Source organism: Aquarana catesbeiana, linkage group LG02, assembly GCF_042186555.1.
Source record: "Aquarana catesbeiana isolate 2022-GZ linkage group LG02, ASM4218655v1, whole genome shotgun sequence".
Classification (NCBI taxonomy): Eukaryota; Metazoa; Chordata; class Amphibia; order Anura; family Ranidae; genus Aquarana; species Aquarana catesbeiana.
The window spans coordinates 786,612,008-786,636,100 of NC_133325.1; the positions used below are offsets into that span (position 1 = coordinate 786,612,008).

The window sequence follows — 24,093 nt, forward strand, 5'->3', positions numbered from 1 at the left end:
CTGCTGTACTTCCTGTAGAAATCAAGCAGAATCTGTAGTACAGGGAGGCATAGCTCAGGTGGCTCACCTTCTGTATTTTCTTTTAGAGAATACTGTACAGGGTACATATCGTAGCCCACAAGGGTCACTTCCTGTTTTCTTCTTGTGGAGAACATGTAGGCTCTATTATACAGGGGACCATAGCCCAGGTGAGTCATCTCCTGAGAATAGTGCTTTCGTATAGAGGAACATATCCCAGGTAGGTCAGCTTCTTTTGTTCTTCCTGTAGAGAACAGGAAGGATCTGTTGTACAGGGGATGTAGTCCAGGTTGGTCAGTTTCTGTAGTATTCCTGTAGAGAACATGTGGGGTATGTTCATGTGGATTAGTTGCTGTCGTCTTAATGTAGAGAAAAGGTAGGGGTCCATTGTAAAGGGGATGTAGTCCAGGTGGTTCAGTTCCTGTGGTCTTCCTGTAGAGAACAGGTAGGGTATGTTGTACAGGGGATGTAGTCCATATGGACCAGTTCCTGTAGTCTTCCTGAAGAGAACAGGTAGGGTCTGTTGTACAGAGTGATGTAGTCCAGGTGGATCAGTTCCTGTAGTTCTTCTGTAGAGAACAGATAGGGGTATGTTGTATAGGCAGGGGCGGATCCAGGGGGGGGCAACGGGGCAATTGCCACCCCCGATAAATTTGTTGGGGGCCTGGCAGATGAGAGAGTGGGCGGCTCCGCGAGCCGCTCCACAGGTCTCTCCGCGGGCGAACCGGGCGAGCAGTCAGCTCGTGGTTTGCGAGCAGTCAGCGTGAGTTGTGGGCGGGCGGGCCGCCGCGTCAGTGTGCGGGCGGCTCAGCGTGAGCGCACAGCAGGCCAACCACAGCTGGCCAATCAGCTAGCCGAAGGACGGGGAGCAGAGAGATGAGAACATCTCTCACCGCCCTGCATCCCTGCAGTAACCAAGTTCCGCCCTCACTGTGCAGGCAGCGTGAGCAGCAGAGAGATTACATTATCTCTCTGCTGCCTGAGTCTGGGACACAGCAAGAAACAGACAAAACACCACCTTAGCAGGCAGGTGACTATCCGCAAATTGTGGCAGGTGATGTGGCAAGTGGACAATCCGCAAGGTGTGGCAGGTGACGCGGACAATCCGCAATGTGTGGCAAGTGACGTGGCAAGTGACAATCCACAAGGTGTGGCAGGTGACGTGGCAAGTGACAGGTAACGTGGCAAGTGGACAATCCGCAAGGTGTGGCAAGTGGAGAATCCGCAATGTGTGGCATGTGACGTGACAATCTGCAAGGTGTGGCAGGTGACGTGGCAAGTGACAATTCGCAATGTGTGGCAAGTGACGTGGCAAGTGACAATCCGCAAGGTGTGGCAGGTGACATGGCAAGTGACAATTCGCAATGTGTGGCAAGTGACAATCCGCAAGGTGTGGCAGGTGACGTGGCACGTGACAATCCACAAGGTGTGGCAAGTGACAATCCACAAGGTGTGGCAGGTGACAATTCGCAACGTGTGGAAGGTGACGGTGGAAAGTGACACACTCGGGGCTCCCACTGATTCTGCATTATGGTGAGTTGAACCATTTCATTTTATATTACAATGTAATAATAGAAATAATGCGCTTCAATCATCCTGACACCATAACAAGCATGGTGCAGTGATGAATGAAGCGCCAACATCAGCCATTTCCCAGATAAATTGCCCACAAAGAAACGTATTTCTGACAGTTCCCCTCCCGAGACAAGACTCTGGATCCGCCCCTGTGTATAGGGGGATATAGTCCAGGTGAATCAGTCCCTGTAGTCTTCCTGTAGAGAACAGGTAGGGGTCTGTAGTACAGGGGATGTAGACCAGGGGGACCAGTTCCTATAGTCTTCCTGAAGAGAACATGAAGGGTCCGTTGTACAGGGGATGCAGTCCAAGTGGATCAGTTCCTGTAGTTTTCCTGTAGAGAACAGGTAGGGGTCTGTTGCATAGGTGGATGTAGTCCAGGTGAATCAGTTCCTATAGTCTTCCTGAAGAGAACATGTAGGGTATGTTGTAAAAGGGGATGTAGTCCAGGTGGATCAGTTGCTGTAGCTTTCCTGTAGAGAACAGGTAGGGGTCTGTTGCATAGGGGATGTAGTCCAGGGGGATCAGTTCCTGTAGTTCTCTTGTAGAGAACATGTAGGGTCTGTTGTACATGGTGATGTAGTCCAGGTGGATCAGTTCCTGTAGTTTTCCTGTAGAGAATGTGTAGGGTATGTTGTAAGAGGGGATGTAGTCCAGGTGGATCAGTTGCTGTAGTTTTCCTGTAGAAAACATGTAGGGGTCTGTTGTATAGGGGTTGTAGTCCCGGTGGACCAATTCCTGTAGAGAACATGTAGGGTGTGTTGTACAGGGGATGTAGTCCAGGTGGATCAGTTCCTGTAGTCTTCCTGTAGAGAACAGTTAGTGTCTGTTGTACAGGGTGATGTAGTCCAGGTGGATCAGTTCCTATGTTTCTCCTGTAGAGAACATGTAGGGTATGTTGTATAGGAGATGTACTCCTGGTGGATCAGTTGCTTTAGTTTTCCTGTAGAGAACATGTAGGGTATGTTGTATAGGGGATGTAGTCCAGGTGGACCAGTTCCTGTAGTCTTCCTGTAGACAACAGGTAGGGTCTGTTGTACAGGGTGATGTAGTCCAGGTGGATCAGTTCCTGTAGTTTTCCTGTAGAGAATGTGTAGGGTATATTGTAAGAGGGGGTGTAGTCCAGGTGGATCAGTTGCTGTAGTTTTCCTGTAGAAAACATGTAGGGTTCTGTTGTATAGGGGATGTAGTCCAGGTGGACCAATTCCTGTAGAGAACATGTAGTGTCTGTTGTACAGGGGATGTAGTCCAGGTGGACCCATTCCTGTAGTCTTCCTGTAGAGAACAGGTAGGGTCTGTTGTACAGGGTGATGTAGTCCAGGTGGATCAGTTTCTGTAGTTTTCCTGTAGAGAACAGGTATGGGTTTGTTGTGTAGGGGATGTAGTCCAGGTGGACCAGTTCCTGTAGAGAACATGTAGGATCTGTTGTACAGGGGATGCAGTCCAAGTGGATCAGTTCCTGTAGTCTTCCTGTAGAGAACAGGTAGGGTCTGTTGTATAGGGGGATGTAGTCCAGGTGAATTGGCGTCTGTAGTTTTCCTGTAAAGAACAGGTAGCGTCTGTTGTATAGGGGGATGTAGTCCAGGTGAATTGGTGTCTGTAGTTTTCCTGTAGAGAACATGTAGGATCTGTTGTACAGGGGATGCAGTCCAGGTGGATCAGTTCCAGTAGTCTTCCTGTAGAGAACAGGTAGCGTCTGTTGTATAGGGGGATGTAGTCCAGGTGAATTGGTGTCTGTAGTTTTCCTGTAGAGAACATGTAGGATCTGTTGTACAGGGGATGCCGTCCAAGTGGATCAGTTGCTGTAGTTTTCCTGTAGAGAACATATAGGGTATGTTGTACAGGGGATGTAGTCCAGTTGGATCAGTTCCTGTAGAGAATACGTAGGGTGTGTTGCGTAAGGGAGTGTAGTCAAGGTGGATCAGTTCTTGTAGTCTTCCTGTAGAGAACAGATAGGGGTCTGTTGTACAGGGGATGTAGTCCAAGTGGATCAGTTCCTGTAGTCTTCTGGTGAAAATTAGAACATGCATGTTCTGTTGTATAAGGCAATGTAGTCCAGGTGTACCAATACCTGTATTTTTTATGTAGAGAAGAGGCAGGGTCTATTTTGTATTGGGGCTGTAGTCCAGGTGGATCAGTTCCTGTAGAGAACATGTAGGATCTGTTGTACAGGCAGACAAGATTCTCTTATTTGTGTCCTCAATATATCTCAGACATTCGTTTGGTTATGACTGCAACAAAAGAGCCAACCTCCATTTACTGGATGACCAGACACTGCTGTATGTTGCCGGTACAGTGATTATCATCCTAACTCTGAAGACGCAGGAACAGCGATATCTGAGGAGCAGCAGTGGTGGGGGAATCGGAGCGGTCACAGTACGTTTTCTTGGATCATTTTAATCCAGTAGAGTAACAAAGATATTTCATAGAAGACAGACACTTGATTTAGTTTGGTTTTTTGAGGAACAGTTAAAGGAAATGCTCACAACATTATCGTATAAAGCAGGGATATGCAATTAGTGGACCTCCAGCTGTTGCAGAACTACAAGTCCCCTGAGGCATAGCAAGACTCTGACAGCCACAAGCATGGCACCCAGAGGCAGAGGCATGATGGGACTTGTAGTTTTGCAACAGCTGGAGGTCCGCTAATTGCATATCCCTGGTATAGAATATACCAGCATCCCTATTGAGCTGGCAGTGCAAATGCCCATCAACAGCACTGGAACTGTCCCTTGAAAAGGGGTGGCATCAGTGCTGCTGATGGGCATTTCCAGTAGGCTATGTAGGTTGGAGCACTAATCAACTTAACCCTGATGATGAATGTTCTGGGACTGAGCTCTTCTATACAGAGTTGTGGCAGCACCATGTTCAGTGGTGAGGTCAACCCCTCCTGTCATGTTTTTTTTTCCTCTCGCCCAATATTTTCCAGATCACATGGTGGAAAAATCTGTCTTTTGTAAGCTGTCACCCCAGCTGTCCTCTGGTCTGTGAGGACATTGAACATGTTCTTGTTTAGAACCAGCTGCTTCATTTGATCATTCTGCCCTCCCTATGCAGCAGTTGCTAAAAGAAAAAAAAAGTTATTGTACTTGACCACCGAGAGCTCCCTCTAATGGCTCATCTAGAGACCTCTATATTTACTACAATAACTCAAATATGGAAGAGCAAGCATGTAAAAATGTGAAAATATCCTTAAAATCCTGTAAGGTAACTACGACAATGGCAACACTGAATATTCACTGACTGAAAATACACCGTATTTTCTCTTTATCCTCTTGAGCCCCAGGGAGCTGCTTTTTTATTTTTTAGAGATGTCTGTTCCGATCCTAATATTTTTTAGCAATTCTAGTCTATCTTAATATATTATATATTGTTTCTATTTTTGGGGGGACAGATGGGGCTTTAATTTAGTAGCAAATTTATATACATATGTTACTCTTGGACATCTTGGATTTCTTTACTTCCAGGTCCATCCCAGCAGGAAATATTTTGCCGTGGCGGAGAAAGGACACAAACCAAACATCATCCTTTATGAATTTCCATCGTTAAAACCATTTCGGATTCTCAGGGGTGATTAGAACCATACTGTATATATTTGGCTATTTGCTACATATTTGTATATCAAATTCTTTTTATTCCCTGCACAGGAGTTTACATTTTTTAGTGCAGGTTCACAGTGGGAGTTACTGCACTTTTTTTTTGAAATGAGCAATCCCTGCTGATCACATCTTTGGCTGGGGAAAGATAGGCAGTGTTGGAGGAGTTGAAACTCCAAGAGAGATAAGCATTTTTAGACTCAGGAAAAGGGAGTCTCAGAGCCCAACAGTTGAAAGCAGGTGACCCTCAGAGCCCACATCACTGAACCTGGACTCAAACATGGCTTAGCTTAAGCAAGAACCTATTTGATTACCTTTAGTGATCTAGTTACTGCTTACCTCTCATTGGTTTCTGCCAGTCCTCTGCCCCCACATCTCTCCTCAGTTTGGGGAAGTAATTATTCCTGTAGCTGTGCATTGGCTAAAATAGAGAATGTATCTGATCTCAAATATAAATTCTCCATGCAATAGAGCCTCTTTTTATTGGTCCTTTAGGAATTCTGTAGGTTTTTGCTACTTGCCATGGACTTACCAGTCTAAAAATGTAGCCTTGACACAGCTTACCCTAAAGAAGCTTGTTAACAGAGTGCATTCTTACTTAAGGCTTTCGGTAGTTTCCTAAATGTCAGGAGCTGCTAGTTGGGCAAAGCCAAGGGCAGGGAGATTTTTATGCATAGGAACCCATATGTCCCTGTGATGGTTCCTGGTAAGAAGTAGATACTTCTCAGAGTCACACAGGAGGTTAAAAAAATTACAATTACTGTGATCAACTACTCCAGATTCACTGCATCCTCCTTGTAGAGTTTATATCCCAGATGCATATAAATTAATGGCCATCTTTCCTTCATCAGGGGGTACAGAAGAAGCCTACACCTTTATAGACTTTAATATGTCTGGGACCCTCCTGGCCAGCGTGGGGAGCAGCCCAGATTACATGTTGACTATTTGGGACTGGAAACAGGAGAAGATCATGCTGAGGTCGAAGGCTTTTTCCCAGGATGTCTTCCAGGTCACTTTCTCTCCAGAGAATGAGGAGCAGTTGACCACTTGTGGGACAGGACACATCAGGTGAGATCTTCCTGTTTTACCAAGCCTAGATAAAGGGTTTCCCCACCTAGAAATATATTATAAAATAATTGAAATTTACTATCAAGTGTCTGACTTCTTCCTGCCTAGATTTTGGAAAATGGCACGCACCTTTACTGGCTTAAAGCTTCAGGGAGAACTTGGAAGATTTGGAAAGACTGCACTTACTGATATAGAGGGATACGTGGAACTACCAGATGGGAAGGTAAAACTCTAAGTACTTTTGTGTAGGTGATGAAAAGGGATTTTTTAATACAGAGGTGATTTACCCCTGTTATAGGCAAAGCCATGTCAATTTGTCTTGATAATTTAGATAAGCCAGGAACAGTCTGATATGCCAGTAAGTACTTAGGTGTGATGGATTTTTATTCAAAGACAAAAGCTTATGAATTTAATGCTTGGGAAATGGAGGACAGGTTAAAGGAGAAAGAATTGAAACCTAAGAAAATCAAAACAAATTGCAGTGAGTTCAATGGTTTTTAGGGTACTGCAATGGGTACGGTCTCAACCCCACTCGCCTCTAATCTTTCAGGTGATATCAGGCTCTGAATGGGGAAACATGCTGCTTTGGGAAGGAGGTCTCATCAAAGTGGAGATCTGCAGAAGAGGTCGTAGGCAATGCCATAATGGTCCTATTAACCAGTTTGTTCTGGATGAAGGCGAGCTTATCACTATTGGAGCAGATGGATATGTTAGGGTGAGTACAAAATATGTTTTTAGAACATCTCTAGGGCTTTTTTTAAAGAACGTGATTCTGACTTCCTCTCCATCATCATGTTCCTGTGTAAAGGTCTGGGACTTTGAGGCTGTGGACACCGCTGACACCATCGATGACACTGGGCTACTAGAAATGGAACCAATGAATGAACTGTTGGTTGGGAAGAATGTAAACCTTCGCTTTATGGTGAAGACAAAAGAAAATGACTCACCTTTGTGGTTTGCTCAGGTATACCAGACTCATCAAGGTCTACGTAGATGTAATTACTTTTTTTTTAATGATGTATCTGCTATGACATGCAGAGACAGTCAGGACACAGAAGACATATTTCTGCATCAAACTCTGTAATTTAAATCTAAATCTAACCAGAACTTTAGCTTGGAATAACACCTGGTGTTCATCAATGAATGTTGTAATAGTGGCAGAGTTGGGATATCATGGCTGGCTAAAAACTAAGATAGTAATGTACCGTAATTTATAATTTATTAATTTACAAAACGCCATATGTAGCAATTATGCACATTATATATAAATGTTCTACAAAACCGGAGTTGTTCTATAAACTCATCATTTATGCGGAGATAACCAGATTTATATCTAGAAAATGTGATCCTTCTTTAATTCACTTTCTCTTTTTATTTTTTAGGATGCCTGCGGTGGAATCTGGAAACTGGACCTGTCCTTTTCAAATATAGTAATATTATTTTTTCTTATTGTTTATCTGTCCCTGTAATTTACATATGCAGAAAACGTTTACATACAGCAGAAGCTTCTTTTCGGTGACAAATGCGCATAGGGTAGCCCATTGAAGGAAATAGGCTGCCCTAGGAGTGAGATGCGGAAATACGTGTAAATTGCGCTTTAAGAATCGCAATCGGGAACGTGATGTCTGAACGGGGCCACAGTGTTTTTCCTTTCCATAAACAATTTTTTGATGACTTGCATTGTGCTTCCGAACCTGCTAGCAAGTCTGAGGAATCAATTCCCTTGCACAGCCACCTCCCTTCCTGCACATCATAGCCCTATTCTTCTCTTCTGGGAGTGTCTACTTACTCTCTGTGCTGGCCCAGCTCCTCCTCCCCTCACCTCTCTACATAATCTTTTATGTAGCTCTGGGGGAGGAGTGAAAAGAATAGTATGGAGCGGGGTTGGCAAGCTGGGGATCGCGATCTACCCATTGACCGTGGGCAGCTCACTTCTAGATTGTGAACAGGGCCCTGCTTTGCCAGTCCTTCCCCTTCAGCCTCTGTCGCTCTCCTCTTCACTGCAGAGTGGAACACAGCACAGTACTGGATGGGGGGCGGGAGCAGGGGCTGCCTTAGTTAACGGATTGGTTGTTAGGAAGCCAGGAGGCCCTAGCAACCAATTACCAGCTTTTTAATGTGAAAAGTTAACTGAGGCAGCTCCCACTCTGGCCCTCTATCCAGTACTGTGCTGCCTCCCACTCTCCGCTCTTCAGTGAAGAGTGGGGGTGATATGAAAGGGGGGGGGGGATATGAAGGGAGGAAGAGGATACTACTGTGGGGAAGGAGGGAAGGAATTGTGAAGGGGGCAGAGGACACTACAGTGTGTGTAGAGGGGTTAATGTGAAGATAACACTACTGTGGGGGAGGGGTGATGTGAAGGGGCAGAGGACGCTGCTTGGGGGGGCACAGGACACTACTGTGAGGGGGGAAAAGGACACTACTCTGTGTGTGTGTGTGGGGGGGGTGATGTGATGGGGGGGCAGATGGCACTACTATGGGAGGGGGGGCAGAAGACACAACAGGGGCTGAGGGCTGATGTGAAGGAGGCAGAGGCACCCCCCTTACCTAATATTTGATTTCCTCCATGTTGTCAGGTAGATCTCGACCCCCCCCCCCCCCCGAAAAGGTTGCCTACCCCTAGTATACAGTGTCACTAGAGTGACAGCTGTGAGTCTGCTGGGGCTGCTGAAATCACATCCAAGATGGCGATTGGCAGCTTCCCATTATAAAGGGAGGGTACAGTTCGTATAGTTATGACCAGTTAAATTACCTTCTGTTTATACCTGTAGCGATGTTAATGTGTTGCATGGCTCTGCATTTACATTGGTTCTTATTCATATTTTTTCTCCAGACCCAGGACCCCGAACAGCTCTTCTCCTTCCATGCCGGGGAGATTAATGCCTTAGATGCTTCTCCCTCCACATACCTCATGGCAACGACATCGTCAGACCGTGCGTTCAGTCCACACCTATTATAAATATCATCCAAACAACTGCTTTGCATGTTCACCTTTGATTTCGGAAGCCTGACACTGATCCTTCTGAGCACTGTATCTTCAACAGGAGAGTCGCTGTAGCAGCTATGCCCACCCCTCCTCTCTTCCTGCCCATTCACAGAAGCCTTTGTATTATGTGAACACATTCATAAAATACAAAGGCCTCTCTGAATGAGCAGCAGACGGGAGGGGCAGGCATAGTCTCTCTCTCTCTCTCTCTCTCTCTCTCTCCCCCCCCTCTCCCTCTCTCTCCCGATCCCCCCTCCCTCTCCCTCTCCCCCCCTCTCCCTCTCCCACTCTCTCTCCCACTCCTCCGCTCTCCATCTCCCTCCCTCTCTCCCTCCCCCTCTCCCTATCTCCCTCTCTCCCTCTTCTCCTCTCTCCCTCTCCCCCTGTACTTCTATCCATCCAATCCTGAGATTTACACAGCTCTGCCAAACAGCACAGCCCTGTCTGTCTGATTTTTTTTCTGTTGCAGTTTAGCAACACCCACAGATCTTGTCCCTCCCCCAGCCTGTGATTGGACAGTTAAAGGAGAAGCAGCAAACTTATGGGTTCATCTCTCTGTCACTCTGCTCTCTTCTTCTGTCAGCTTGCTCCTTGTGCTCCTGCTTTTCACTCTCTGTGTGAGCTCTGCTATACCAGGTTAATTTTTAGGTACTTACACTGGATTTATTTGTGTATTTTACATCCAACTTGAGTTTTACTTTGTGTCTTCTTGAACATTTTCCCTGTTTAGGATCGGTGAGGATTTATGACTTTGCCGGGAAGCTTCCATTAGTGGAGATGAAGTTTAAACAAGGAGGAACATCGCTGATTTGGGCTCCCCGCATGGTGAGTAGCTAGGCTTCACCTCTCACTTAGTCTGGGAAGCTGACCAATATCCTGTGACTTTGAACCTCGCTTACTCTGTTCCGCGTCTTGTCTTCTACAGGTCAACCCTAAAGGAGGATTATTTGTGGCGGGATTCCAGGATGGAGTCGTCCGTATCTTGGAGGTCTATAACTCCTCCGGGATGAGACTTCTGGTCGGGCGCAGCGACACTCAGGATGCTGCAATAAGTCTAAAGCAAGCGTTCAAACCTCACGAGGCCCCCGTCACATGTCTGGCCTACGAACGCAACGGAGAGATCCTTGCCACCGGGGTGACGTTTCTTCTTGTGTTGTTTTATAAGCTCAACTTCAGCCAAAATGTTTATTTTAATTTTAACCTTTTAGCTGCCACTGGAAGTAATTAGGTGGCTTTACACACACCCTGGGAACATTCTTCCCCTCCACGGGCACCCCCACCACGTATTTTGGACTCTCCACTGCCATCCGCAAAGATGAGACTGGCATGGAGGCTGCCGCCAGGTAGAAGAGAGGGAGACCAATGAGGACAGAATGGCTATGGTGTGCACACTGGGGGGACACTAGGGGATCAGCAAGAGAATAGTCAGGATCAAGCAAGGGTTGAGGCAGGTGGCAAGCAGGAGAGTAGTCAGGTCAATCCTGGTCAGATCTCAAGGGTAAGTTTTATAGCTCTTCATAACAAGGGGTCGGTCTTGGGAAGGCAGCACCAGACACTTCCAATGATAATGCTTAATAGCCTTTGGGTCAAAGGATATGCCCACCGTTGTTTCAGAGAGTTCTGGAAATCCTGCTAGAAGCACCGTTGAAAATGCTAGCAGAGATTCTGTGAGCCGCATTAGAAGTACTGGCAGAAATTCTGCGAGCACCATTGGAAGTAATGGCAGAAGTTCTGCAAGCACCATTGGAAGTACTGGCAGGGATTCTGCAAGCACCATTGGAAATGCTGGCAAAGATTTTGCGAGCATCATTGAAAGTACTGGCAGAGATTCTTCGACCATCATTGGAAGTACTGGCAGAGATTCTGTGAGCACTATTGGAAGTACTGCCTGACATCCTGGGAGCACCATTGGAAGTACTGGCAGAAATTCTGCAAGCACAATTAGAAGTACAGGCAGAAATTCTGCAAGCACTATTAGAAGTACTGGCAGAGATTCTTCGACCATCATTGGAAGCACTGGCAGAGATTCTGTGAGCACTATTGGAAGTACTGCCTAAGATTCCTGGGAGCACCATTGGAAGTACTGGCAGAAATTCTGCAAGCACAATTAGAAGTACTGGCAGGGATTTCTTCAACCATCATTGGAAGTACTGGCAGGGATTCTGCAAATACCATTGGAAATGCTGGCAGAGATTCTTAAAGTACCATTAAAAGTACCGGCAGAAATACTTCAAACAACATTAGAAGAACTGGCAGAAATACTGCAAGCAACATTAGAAGTACTGGCAGAGATTCTGCGAGAAATATTGGAGGTACTGGCAGAGATTCTGTGAGCACCCCTGGAAATACTCACAGAGATTCTGCAAGCACCACTAGAAGTACTGGCAGGGATTTTGTGAGCACCATTGGAAATGCTGGCAGAGATTCTGAAAGCACCATTGAAAGTACTGGCAGAGATTCTCCAACCATCATTGGAAGTACTGGCAGGGATTCTGTGAGCACCATTGGAAATGCTGGCAGAGATTCTGCAAGCACCATTGAAAGTACTGGCAGAGATTATTTGACCATCATTGGAAGTACTGGCAGAGATTCTGCGAGAAACATTGGAGGTACTGGCAGGGATTCTGTGAGCACCCCTGGAAATACTCACAGAGATTCTGGGAGCACCATCGAGAAATGCTGGCAGACATTCTGCAAGCATCACTAGAAGTACTGGCAGGGATTCTGTGAGCACCATTGGAAATGCTGGCAGAGATTCTGCAAGCACCATTAAAAGTATTGGCAGAAATACTGCGAGCATCACTAAAAGTACTGGCAGAAATTCTGCTAGCACCATTAGAAGTACTGGCAGAGATTCTGCGAGAAACATTGGAGGTACTGGCAGGGATTCAGTGAGCACCCCTGGAAATACTCACAGAGATTCTGGGAGCACCATAGAGAAATGCTGGCAGACATTCTGCAAGCACCTCTAGAAGTACTGGCAGGGATTCTGTGAGCACCATTGGAAATGCTGGCAGAGATTCTGCAAGCTCCATTAAAAGTATTGGCAGAAATACTGCGAGCATCACTAAAAGTACTGGCAGAAATTCTGCTAGCACCATTAGAAGTACTGGCATAGATTCTGTGAGCATCATTGGAGGTACTGGCAGGGATTTTTTGAGCACTATTGGAAGTACTGGCAGAGATTCTGTGAGCACCATTGGAAGTACTGGCAGAGATTCTGTGAGCACCATTGGAAGTACTGGCAGAAATTCTGTGCGCACTATTGGAAATACTGGTTGAGATTCTGCGAGCACCATTGGAAGTACTGGCAGAGATTCTATAATTCCTGGCAAAGGTCCTTGATGTACTGTAAAGCTGCGTACATACCAGCGGAATGTCTGACAGAAAAAGTCTGACGGAATCTTTTTATCGTCTATTTCGATCGTGTGTGGGCCTCATCGGACTTTTTCTTTCGAAAATTCTGACGGACCTAGAAATGGAACATGTTCTAAATATTTCCGACGGAACCAATTCCTATCGGTAAACCCGCTCGTCTGTATGCTGTTCCGACGAACCAAAAACGACGCATGCTCTGAAGCAAGTACGAGACGGAAGCCTATTGGCTACTGGATATTGAACTTCCCTTTTCTAGTCCCGTCGTACATGTTGTACGTCACCGCGTTCTTGACGGTCGGACTTTGGTGTGATCGTGTGTAGGCAAGACGGAATTCTGTCGGAACTCCGTCGGAAAAACCTTCAGAGTTTATTCCGACGGGAAAACCGGTCGTGTGTACAGGGCATAAATCCCTTATACAGCCCACTTCCTGTTTCTTGTCTGGTCATTAGCCTAGGCTTATGACATCATGCACAGCTCTCTCTCTGTCTTTCTCATAAGAGTTTGCCAGGAAGGGTGGGGGGATGAGTCATAAGAGGGCCAATGAGAGCCGCAGAGCTGGAGGTGTGCCTCTGTGTAAATCCAGGAAGTGAACAGGCAGCAGCTTCAGCTGCCCACAGTTAATATGGTTTCAGCCAGACTCAGTGGAGGGAGATTTCTGCAGCATATTTGGCAAGTACAGAATCAAATTATATATCAAATAATATGCAAAGTGGTTGGAGGGAAGCTTCAGAAGGGCAAATATGTTTTTATTACAAATTATGTGCGCAGGCAGCGGTTCCTCTTTAAGTTGGTCAAGTCCCAAGAAACGTGTATATAACAAAACATTATTATTATAATTTTCTCCTGGTCTGTAACTTGCATCTGCAACCATTCTTACCCCATAGAGCACGGACAGAACCGTCTTCTTCTTTGCGGTTGGTGACACCTATGAGCCAGTTGGATTCATCCGTGTTCCAGGACCGGTTAAGGAATTGCACTGGTCTCCTCCGTCACACGTAAGTTGCTGGATATGGAAGAGGTGCTGCTTACAGCTTTTACCAATATATACATCTGTGTGATATTTGCATGGTCATGTCAAATATGTGCAACCATGTCTCTCTGCAGTAAGGTTTTCTTCTTTCTGTGGGTGAAGTTGGGATCAGAGGCACATTTTAGCATAATGACACTCATGAGAAAGTGCCTGGCACAATAAGAACTGAGGGGGGCGCAATGAGTCTCAACATGTTCCTATTGTGTTAGTTTTTTTTTGGTGTTCCTCTTCTGTCAACCTCTGGACATTTCTGGCCTAATTCAACAAATGATTAATTGTAGGGGGAAAGGAAGCAGGTGATGTTGAAGAGAGTCACAAGACTCTCTACAGTTCTGGGAGCGTGACACCATCTCCACGTGTTTTTGTTTGGGGGTCTCTGTAGTGAAAACGTGGCCTTGCATACTAAGCAAGCAGCATGCCCATTTTGGCAGTTGTTTTTTTTCCTAAAATAATCACATCACACAAGAGGCAGAGCTTGTATAAAGAGTGTCTGTGGACCCTGGGCAGCATGTTGTATACATTTAGGCCCTGAGTGTATCTTATTCTAGTGGATGTGAGTGAGGTTAAGCTAATGTGTGAATGGACTGTGGAATTCACTAAAAGCCATTTTTTTTTGGATCCCGGCAGGAGGAAAACACATTACTGGTTCTATGTGAGAATGGATTCGCTGTAGAGATTCCGGCCCCGGCGGCTGAAAAGAACAACCTAGTTTCTACCTATGAGATCTCTAAACTGCCTCTGTGCTACTTCCGATTCAGCAGCATCAAATCAAAGATTGAGGTATGAGCTGTCTTGGACTAAAGTCTTAAGAAAGACACTGGCCATCACACCTACAATATGGCCAACAGTATGTGAACACCTGACCATCACACCAACAATATGGCCAACAGTATGTGAACACCTGACCATCACACCAACAATATGGCCAACAGTATGTGAACACCTGACCCTCACACCAACAAATTGGCCAACAGTATGTGAACACCTGACCCTCACACCAACAATATGGCCAACAGTATGTAAATACCTGACCATCACACCTACAATATGGCCAACAGTATGTAGACACCTGACCATCACACCTTCAATATGGCCAACAGTATGTAGACACCTGACCAGCACACCAACAATATGGCCAACAGTATGTGAACACCTGACCATCACACCAACAATATGGCGAACAGTATGTGAACACCTGACCCTCACACCAACAAATTGGCCAACAGTATGTGAACACCTGACCCTCACACCAACAATATGGCCAACAGTATGTAAATACCTGACCATCACACCTACAATATGGCCAACAGTATGTAGACACCTGACCATCACACCTTCAATATGGCCAACAGTATGTAGACACCTGACCATCACACCTACAATATGGCCAACAGTATGTAGACACCTGACTATTACACCTACAATATGGCCAACAGTATGTGGACACCTGACCATTACACCTACAATATGGCCAACAGTATGTAGACACCTGACCATCACACCAACAATATGGCCAACAGTATGTAAACACCTGACCATCACACCTACAATATGGCCAACAGTATGTAGACACCTGACCATCACACCTACAATATGGCCAACAGTATGTGGACACCTGACCATTACACCTACAATATGGCCAACAGTATGTAGACACCTGACCATCACGCCTTCAATATGGCCAACAGTATGTGAACACCTGACCATCACACCTGTAATATGGCCAACAGTATGAGGATACCTGACAATCACACCTACAATATAGCTAACGGTATGTGAACACCGGAGTGTCAAACCTACAATATAGCCAACAGTATATGAACACCCGGCCATCACACCTTCAATATAGCCAAAAGTATTTGAACATCTGACCATCACACCTGCAATATAACCAACAGTATGTGAACACCCGATCATCACACCTACAATATGGCCAGCAGTATGTGAACACCTGACCATCACATCTACAATATGGCCAACAGTATGTGAACACCCGATCATCACACCTACAATATGGCCAACAGTATGTGAACACCTGACCATTACAGCTACAATATGGCCAACAGTATTTGAACACCTGACCATCACACCTACAATATGGCCAACAGTATGAGGACCCTCCTCCAAATGGTTGAGTGCAGGTGTTTCCAGTGAAGGGTACTGTTAATACTACAGCGTACAAAAACATTGTTGACAACTGTGCTCTTCCAATCTTGTGGTGACAGTTTGGTGAAGGCCATGTACAAAGCCATCAATAATATGTATGTTTTGACGACTTTGGTGTGGAGGAACTCAACTGTCCTGCACAGAGCCCTGACCTCAGCCCTACTGAACACTTTTATGAAGAATTAGAATGGCAAATGTGAACCAGTTCTTTTCACCTAACATCAGTACCTGACCTCACAAAGGGGCATAAGCCTTCCTAGAACAGTGGTGAATGTTAAAGCTGAAAATGAGGGTGTGGGGGCAACTGCACATTAATGTCCATGGTTTTGAAATGGGATGCCCAAAAAACGTATATAGTTGTGATGTTCAAGTGTCCATATAGTGTATATCCTTGATTCATATGTACCGTAATTGGAAAGATTTTGGTGCAGAATTGGGAACAAGATGGCCCAATTACTTAAGCATCAGTCAAGGCAAGTATGGGTCTGCTTTAAGTGTTAAGCTAAAGAGAACCTGTGATTTGACCAGGCAGAACAAGTCAGCAGGTGCTGTATAATGCTATCCCCTGCAGCTGCATAGACTTACCTTTCTATTGTTCTCATTTAGGCTACAGAGAGTGAGGAGAATAAACCTTGTGTAAGTCGTGACTTGGAGCTTACACAGAGCTGTAGGTTTTTCCTCCACCCCCGTTTGACAGTGAGCAGCCAATCGCCAAGCACCTACACTGTCATTATACTGAAGTACCAGATATGTCACTTCACTTACCTGGGTAGTGGCCTATATATTGTAGCGTACCAGTCCTTAGATGTAGTGGCTTACATTAGTTTTCTTTATTTTCCCCTGTTGATCCTGCCAGTAACATACTTCCTGTTTGTTCACGCCTTGATATGCTGAGTTCTAATACACAACCTTTATCTCTTGTTCTGTGTATACCAGAGAGAGGAGCAGTTGGCCCAGATACGGAAGAGCAGAGAGCAGAAGCTGAAGGAGCACCAGGCTTGGGTGCAGAAACAGAAAGAACAAGGAGTGGAACTGACCGAGGAGGAGTTACAGGAGCCATATGATGACGAAGAGGAGAAACTTCCAGAACTTTATGTCCCTAAAGAGCCCAGCCCCATCCTGTGTGGCTTCTATGCCTCCCCTGGAAAGTTCTGGCTCTCCATGGTACAGCAAGCAAGGCTGGCACTTGATACCAACATATTGTCCTGTGGCCTCTGACATGGTTTGTTAAGACGGCATAAATGTTTTCTCCTTTCTCTCTGCAGGATGGATATGACTCCGGGTTCCTCTATCTCTGTGAGTTCTCCAAAAGTGAAGATCAAATTGACCCTTCAACAAGGAAGGATGAGCCATTAAGTGTCTTGCCTATGGACAACACCAGCACCAACCCCATCCACAAGATTCATTTCAGGTGCACACATCCCTTAGAGAATGCAGAATGGTCATTTATTGTACATCCTTTTTTTTTGTTTAAAGGATTTTATTGACAATTTAAGGTGCAGTACAAAAATGGGGGAATAGGACCTCATAGAATAATAACATATTTTGACCAGTCCATCAGACAGGGAGGGTGGTGGATTGGTCAAAATCTTCTTAAAAAGACTGTGTTTATGGGGGGGGGGGGGGGTAAAAAACAAACAAATTGCAATTGCTGCAGGTATTCTGGGTGTTCTGAAACTTCTAGGCAGAAAGTCGTAGCTCACACACACACACACAATCCTATGTTCCATTATTATGATGGCAGCCTTCGTGGTCAGTAGGGATGTAAGAGGCAGGGCAGAAGTGGTCAAGGTTTAGCACTGTCAGGTTAAAGCTTTGCCCATCAGAATGGCCAAGCTTTTCCATAGAAGCTGCTACGGGTATGTGCACCTAGATGCCTTCACATTATACCTGCAGCAATTTTTTTTTCCCATGGCAGGGTCTCTTTAAGACCTGATTGGCTCAGTCCATAATTGAATTCTCTACGCAGTATTTTCATAACCATGCATCATGCGCATTTTTTTACAATCAAAAATGGTTGAAGGTGAGCTTATGCTGCTGGGGATGTGGCAGGGGGACCTCGACATGGGGTAGACATGTTACATAGTTACATAGTAGGTGACGTTGAAAAAGACACAAGTCCATCAAGTCCAACCTATGTGTGTGATTATATGTTAGTATTACATTGTATATCCCTGTATGTTGCGGTCGTTTAGGTGCTTATCTAATAGTTTTTTGAAACTATCGATGCTCCCCGCTGAGACCACCGCCTGTGGAAGGGAATTTCACATCCAGTGGCCACGAGTCTTGTTAAACTCCCTTCTGCGAAAAAGTTTTCTCCCTATTGTGGGGTCACCAGTACAGTATTTGTAATTTGAAATCATATCCCCTCTCAAGCGTCTTTTCTCAACGTCTCTTCTCCAGAGAGAATAATTTCAGTCCAGTCCCTTTATTAGTTTTGTTGCCCTTCTTTGTACTCGCTCCATTTCCACTACATTCTTCCTGAGGACTGGTGCCCAGAACTGGACAGCATACTCTAGGTGCGGCCGGACCAGAGTCTTGTAGAGCGGGAGAATTATCGTTTTATCTCTGGAGTTGATCCCCTTTTTAATGACAATATTCTGTTTGCTTTGTTAGCAGCAGCTTGGCATTGCATGCCATTGCTGAGCGAGCCTATCATCTACAAGGACCCCCAGGTCCTTTTCCATCCTAGATTCCCCCAGAGGTTCTCCCCCAAGTGTATAGATTGCATTCATATGTTTGCCACCCAAATGCATTATTTTACATTTTTCTACATTGAACCTCATTTGCCATGTAGTTGCCCACCCCATTAATTTGTTCAGATCTTTTTGCAAGGTTTCCACATCCTGTGGAGAAGTTATACCCCTGCTTAGCTTAGTATCGTCCGCAAATACAGAGATTGAACTGTTTATCCCATCCTCCAGGTCGTTTAAGAATAAATTAAATAGGATTTGTCCCAGCACAGAACCCTGGGGGAACCCACTACCCACCCCTGACCATTCCGAGTACTCCCCATTTATTACCACCCTCTGAACTCGCCCTTGTAGCCAGTTTTCAATCTATGTACTCACCCTATGGTCTATGCCAACAGACCTTACTTTATGCAGTAAATGTTTATGGGGAACTGTGTCAAATGCTTTTGCAAAATCCAGATACACCACGTCTACGGGCCTTCCTTATCTAGATGGCAACTCACCTCCTCATAGAATATGATTAATTAATTAATAGATTGGTTTGGCAAGAACGATTCTTCATGAATCCATGCTGATTACTGCTAATGATACCGTTCTCATTACTAAAATCTTGTATATAGTCCCTTGTCATCCCCTCCAAGAGCTTGCATACTATTGATGTTAGGCTAACTGGTCTGTAATTCCCAAGGATGTATTTTGGGCCCTTTTTAAATATTGGTGCTACATTGGCTTTTCTCTAATCAGCTGGTACCATTCCAGTCAGTAGACAGTCAGTAAAAATTAGGAACAATGACTGAGTTCCCTAAGTACCCTCGGGTGCAAGCCATCTGGTCCCGGGGATTTATTAATGTTAAGTTTCCCAATTTTAATTCTGTCCTCTGTTAGCGATGGAGGTGCTTCCTGTGATGTGTCATGAGGATAAACACTGCAGTTTTGGTTACTGAAGCCCCCCGATTCCCTTGTGAAGACTGAGGAGAAGAATAAATTCAATACCTTCGCCATCTTCCCATCCTTTGTAACCAGATGACCTTCCTCATTCTTTATGGGGCCAATATGGTCTGTCCTCCCTTTTTTACTGTTTATATACTTAAAGAATTTCTTGGAATTTTTTTTGCTTTCCTCCACTATGTGTCTTTCGTGTTCTATCTTAGCCATCCTTATTGCACCCCTATATTTCTTGTTTCATTCCTTATAAAGTCAGAATGCTAATGATGATCCCTCAACCCCTGGGGGACCCCACTACATGTGCAATTCTTTTAGTTCTGAATTAGTTTTTCGACTAAATTCGACTAATTCGGAAATAATCAAATTAACGAAAACCCATTTAACAAATTTTTCATAAAATTTGAAAAACCTAAATTCTAAAATCCGAAAATTAGAAGGAAAATTCAAAAGAACTAAAATCCGTAAATAAGAACAAAAATCTGAAGATTTAAAAACCAAAAAAAATTGAAAATCCAAAAAAATAAATAAGTAACTAATTATAACTATTACTAACTATTAAATTATAGGTATTGAAATTTCCTTTCAAATTCGGCTGTTAGTGAACGTAACGAATACGAATTTATCCGAGGTTCCGAATTATCTGAAATAACGAATGTTGCATTTAAAAGAATGGAACATAACAAATTAATAATAATAAATAATAATAATACATTTTTTTATTATTATTAATTCATTAAGTTCCATGCGTTTATATGAAGCATTCGTTATTTCGGATAATTCGTAACTTTGGATACATTCGTATTCGTTACGTTCACTAACAGCCAAATTTGAAAGGAAATTCCAATACCTATAATTTTAATAGTTACTATAATTATTATTATTAGTTAGTTCTTATTTAGAATTTTAAAATTTTCGAGTTTTCGTTCTTCTTTTTGGATATTCGTTCTTTATAATTTTCAAATTTTCGTTCCTATTTTCTAATTTTCAAATTTATACGAATTTATTCGAAATAACGAATTTCGATCATAACGAATGACCCGAAAAACGGAAAAAAAACAAAAACGCATGAAACGAAAACTAATAGATTTTTCGGCAGTACACATGTCTAGTATGGGTACAGTTTTTTATAAATCTACAGCACAAGAGGTTTCACTGCAGTCATGTGACAAAAAGCTTCCCCACCTCCCCTTACCTCTGTAGCAGTGTGAAAATCCTGCTGATTCTTGTTGCGGGAAATTAAATAATAACCAGATTAATAAATATGTATTGGACTTTCTGCTTTTGTTGTGTTTACTGAATAGTATTAGCAATCAGCTGGTGGATGTTTGTTGCCCTCTAATCTTGGCTCTGCCTTAATTCCTCTATAGCTCCAACAAAAAGCTGCTGTTCTGTGGGACGAAGGATGGGGCAGTTCGTGTTTACCCTCTCCAGCCCAATGACCCCCTACTCACCTCCATTGGCAGTTATTGGTCCCTCGGGGTCCATGACAACCAATATGGCAGCATGCAAGCCATCAACAGCAGCTATGATGACCAGTACCTGGTAACCTGTGGAGCTGATGGCAACATCTTCACCTTTAGCATCCTCTCCATGGAGGATATTGAACGAGACCTGAAAGTCAAGAAAGCAAAAGTGCCATCTCCAAGGGTATGTCTAGACGCACCTTATCCTTACCGCAATATTACTGCCTATGTCATATTCCCAGCTAATTGTACCTCCACTTGAATGTCCACCACCTCTTCCCCTGACCTTTCCCGACCTGACCTCTTTGTAAGATACTGTGGCTACTAACCCTTGCCAGTTGTGTTAGGTCATTCCCTGTTAGCATTCCACACTCTCTAGAAAGACCTCTCATTTCACCCTCACCTAAGGTAAATTTCATGTCACCTGCACCCACACTCTCTGGAATGTTCCCCATTCTTATATTTTCTTTAGGTAAATTCCCTGTTAGTCTGAGGGACCCCCCTGGATTTTCGGTTGATATTCTGTCTCTATCATTTAAAATACACCTATGATCAAAATGTATACACCTTTCATTTCATTGTAAGTGGGCAAATTTATAAAATCTGCAGGGGATCAAATCCTTATTTGCACCACTGTATGCATGCTAAAGCCAAAGCAAATCCTTGTCAGGAAGTCTCGTAACTCCATCTGTATTATCTTTCAGGTCAACCGGGAGGGGGAAAAACATGCAGAGGATATTGAGGATCCTAATGCTTACAGGTAAACTTGATGTTCTAATGATTCATGGAGTAATGAGGTGCATGTTTATTCTTTACTTAAACTGCTTACGTTATTTCTAGATATGCTGGGCCACTGATCTTTTCATTTCAAATCCAAGGTGAATTTGGGTTTTATGTTTTGGAAATGGTTGGGGAATGGTTCTGCCAGAAACCATGAAATCAGACCAAGAGAGAAGTACAGTTAAATCACAATTGTTTAATCTTAAAAGAACAAACGTAGTCAAAACATAGCCAAAGTTCAGTAACCGGAATGGATAGTCAGCCAAGCCAGAAGTCAGGGATTAATGTAGTGGAACAGCAAGTAGGATCTGGAGCCAGGAGGGATGTCAGCAAAGCAAGTCTTGACCAGGATCGCAGGAGATAGTTTCTGTGATGTTGACCAAGGCGAAGGCAGAGATCCTCTGGACTGAACGGCTTAGGCAGGACTGATGAGCAGGATATCATCAACAGCTGAGTAACTGTGGAGAGAGATGGGAGCTGGCAATCAGCCGCCAGCTCAGAGAAGGAAGGGCTGAGCCCAGCCCTGACAGGTTTGAAACTCTGTTGGGGCATTATTGCTTCCTGTGCCTTTTGGATTCCTGTTTTGACACAGAAAGTGAAAGGAATCTACACAAGAAAGGTAGTATAAACACTTGACTGAGGTTCTGTTCCACTCTTTTGTTCAAACTAAAAACAAGCTTTGTCTGGAGTTGGGCTTTAATTTTCAAGGGGAAGTGTCTTGGCTACCTTGCAGCCCAAAGTGCTGGACTAAAGCTTCAATAGACCTAATTTTAGTCCACCAGTGACAGGACTTGCTGGATCCATGGGTTGCTGCCAGACCTGACAAAGGCATCTCCAAAAGCAATAGAAAACATCATATTAATTCAACAAAATTGTGATGTATAAATGTAAATGAGATGGTTAGACTGGTGCAAAACAGACAGAATCGGCTCCAGTAGACTTCAACAAAATGGTGACCGTCTGAACATAGACAGCAACTCCCTGCTGCATAAATGTAAATGAAATGGGTAAAAGATGGCTTCAGCTCCTGTTCTTCATCTAAAGAAAACTCAGATGCGTTTCTCCCTTTGGCCTCTATGATTAAGCCTTGAAAAGGAGCGAAATGCTTCTGAGAAATTCTCTACAGGTGGAGAACAGGAGCTGAAACCATCTTTTACCCATTTAATTTACATTTATGCAACAGGGAGTTACTGTCTATGTTCAGTCGGCCACCATTTTGTTGAAGTCTACTGGAGCCTGACAACCCAATTCTGTCTGTTTTGGGCTACATATACAAGACACTATGTACCTCCATATTTCCAAGACTGCTGGGTCACCACAACATGAATTTGAAGGAACACATCTTAGATGACCCATCTGTTTCTTCTCCAGTATTGAGAATGCCACACAGAAGCGCCAGCATGATCTTCTCATGAAACAAGCCGAGGAGAAGAAGGCCAGAAAGCGTGAAGAGCTGGCCCAGATGAGAAAAGAGTTCCAGAAGCTTCTGAGAAAGAATGCTGAGCTGCCAAAACACATGCAGATGGGAAGAGCCGTATGTATCTCTAGAATATATTTTCTACATCAGGGGTCTCTAAACTTTCTAAGCAAAGGGCCAGTTTACTGTCCTTCAGGCTTTGGGGGGGGGGACGGACTGTGGCCTGTAGGAGTAAAAAATGCCCCGCCATCAGTGCCCATTATTAGATTAAATGGCAGGAATAGTGCCCCATTTTTAATATCAATGAGAAGAATAGTGCCCCGTTGATACTGTCAGTAGGGGGAATGGTGCCCCATCACTGGTGTCAGTTGGTGGAATAGTGCCCCAAGGACCAGATAAAAGCTAGCAAAGGGCCACGTTTTGGAGACCCTGTCCTACACCATACTGCCCAACTACACCTTATGGATTTCCCCACCAGTATTTAGCCCAAATAGCCATCAAAGCAACATATCATGTTTAAAGCACTCTGGAAGCCTAAACTGTGGGGTATCCAAAGATACATGAAGGCTCCTCTATCTTTGTGTCTGCTCTTCACCTCTGCTAGCAGTTTGCTAGTTTTAAAATTCTCACAGGTTTTACTTTAAATGAAAAACAGAGGTCTCACACCTTTGGAAATGTACAGTATCTCACAAAAGAGAGTACACCCCTCACATTTTTGAAAAAAATGTGTCATTACATTTTTTCATGTGACAACACTGAAGAAATTACACTTTGCTACAATGTAAAGTAGTAAGTGTACATCTTGTATAACAGTGTAAATTTGCTGTCCCCTCAAAATAACTCAACACACAGCCATTAATGTCTAAACCACTGGCAACAAAAGTGAGTACACCCCTAAGTGAAAATGTCCAAATTGGGTCCAAAGTGTCAAAATTTTGTGTGGCCACCATTATTTTCCAGCACTGCCTTAACCCTCT

General features: G+C 44.3%; 1 protein-coding gene across 2 annotated transcripts in view; it reads left to right on the top strand.

Annotated features, from left to right (window-relative positions):
- CFAP44 (cilia and flagella associated protein 44) overlaps positions 1-24,093 on the top strand; it is an 81,527-nt gene that overhangs the window by 15,960 nt on the left and 41,474 nt on the right. For both annotated transcript variants that reach the window (XM_073617407.1, XM_073617408.1), the window contains exons 6-22: positions 3,807-3,969; positions 5,061-5,163; positions 6,041-6,257; positions 6,366-6,480; positions 6,808-6,972; positions 7,066-7,221; positions 7,640-7,687; positions 9,091-9,190; positions 9,974-10,068; positions 10,169-10,378; positions 13,507-13,617; positions 14,280-14,432; positions 16,755-16,982; positions 17,084-17,229; positions 20,824-21,103; positions 21,624-21,679; positions 23,071-23,233. In XM_073617407.1, coding sequence (XP_073473508.1) covers positions 3,807-3,969; positions 5,061-5,163; positions 6,041-6,257; positions 6,366-6,480; positions 6,808-6,972; positions 7,066-7,221; positions 7,640-7,687; positions 9,091-9,190; positions 9,974-10,068; positions 10,169-10,378; positions 13,507-13,617; positions 14,280-14,432; positions 16,755-16,982; positions 17,084-17,229; positions 20,824-21,103; positions 21,624-21,679; positions 23,071-23,233 — 2,509 coding nt within the window. The remainder of the gene's footprint in view (positions 1-3,806; positions 3,970-5,060; positions 5,164-6,040; positions 6,258-6,365; positions 6,481-6,807; positions 6,973-7,065; positions 7,222-7,639; positions 7,688-9,090; positions 9,191-9,973; positions 10,069-10,168; positions 10,379-13,506; positions 13,618-14,279; positions 14,433-16,754; positions 16,983-17,083; positions 17,230-20,823; positions 21,104-21,623; positions 21,680-23,070; positions 23,234-24,093) is intronic.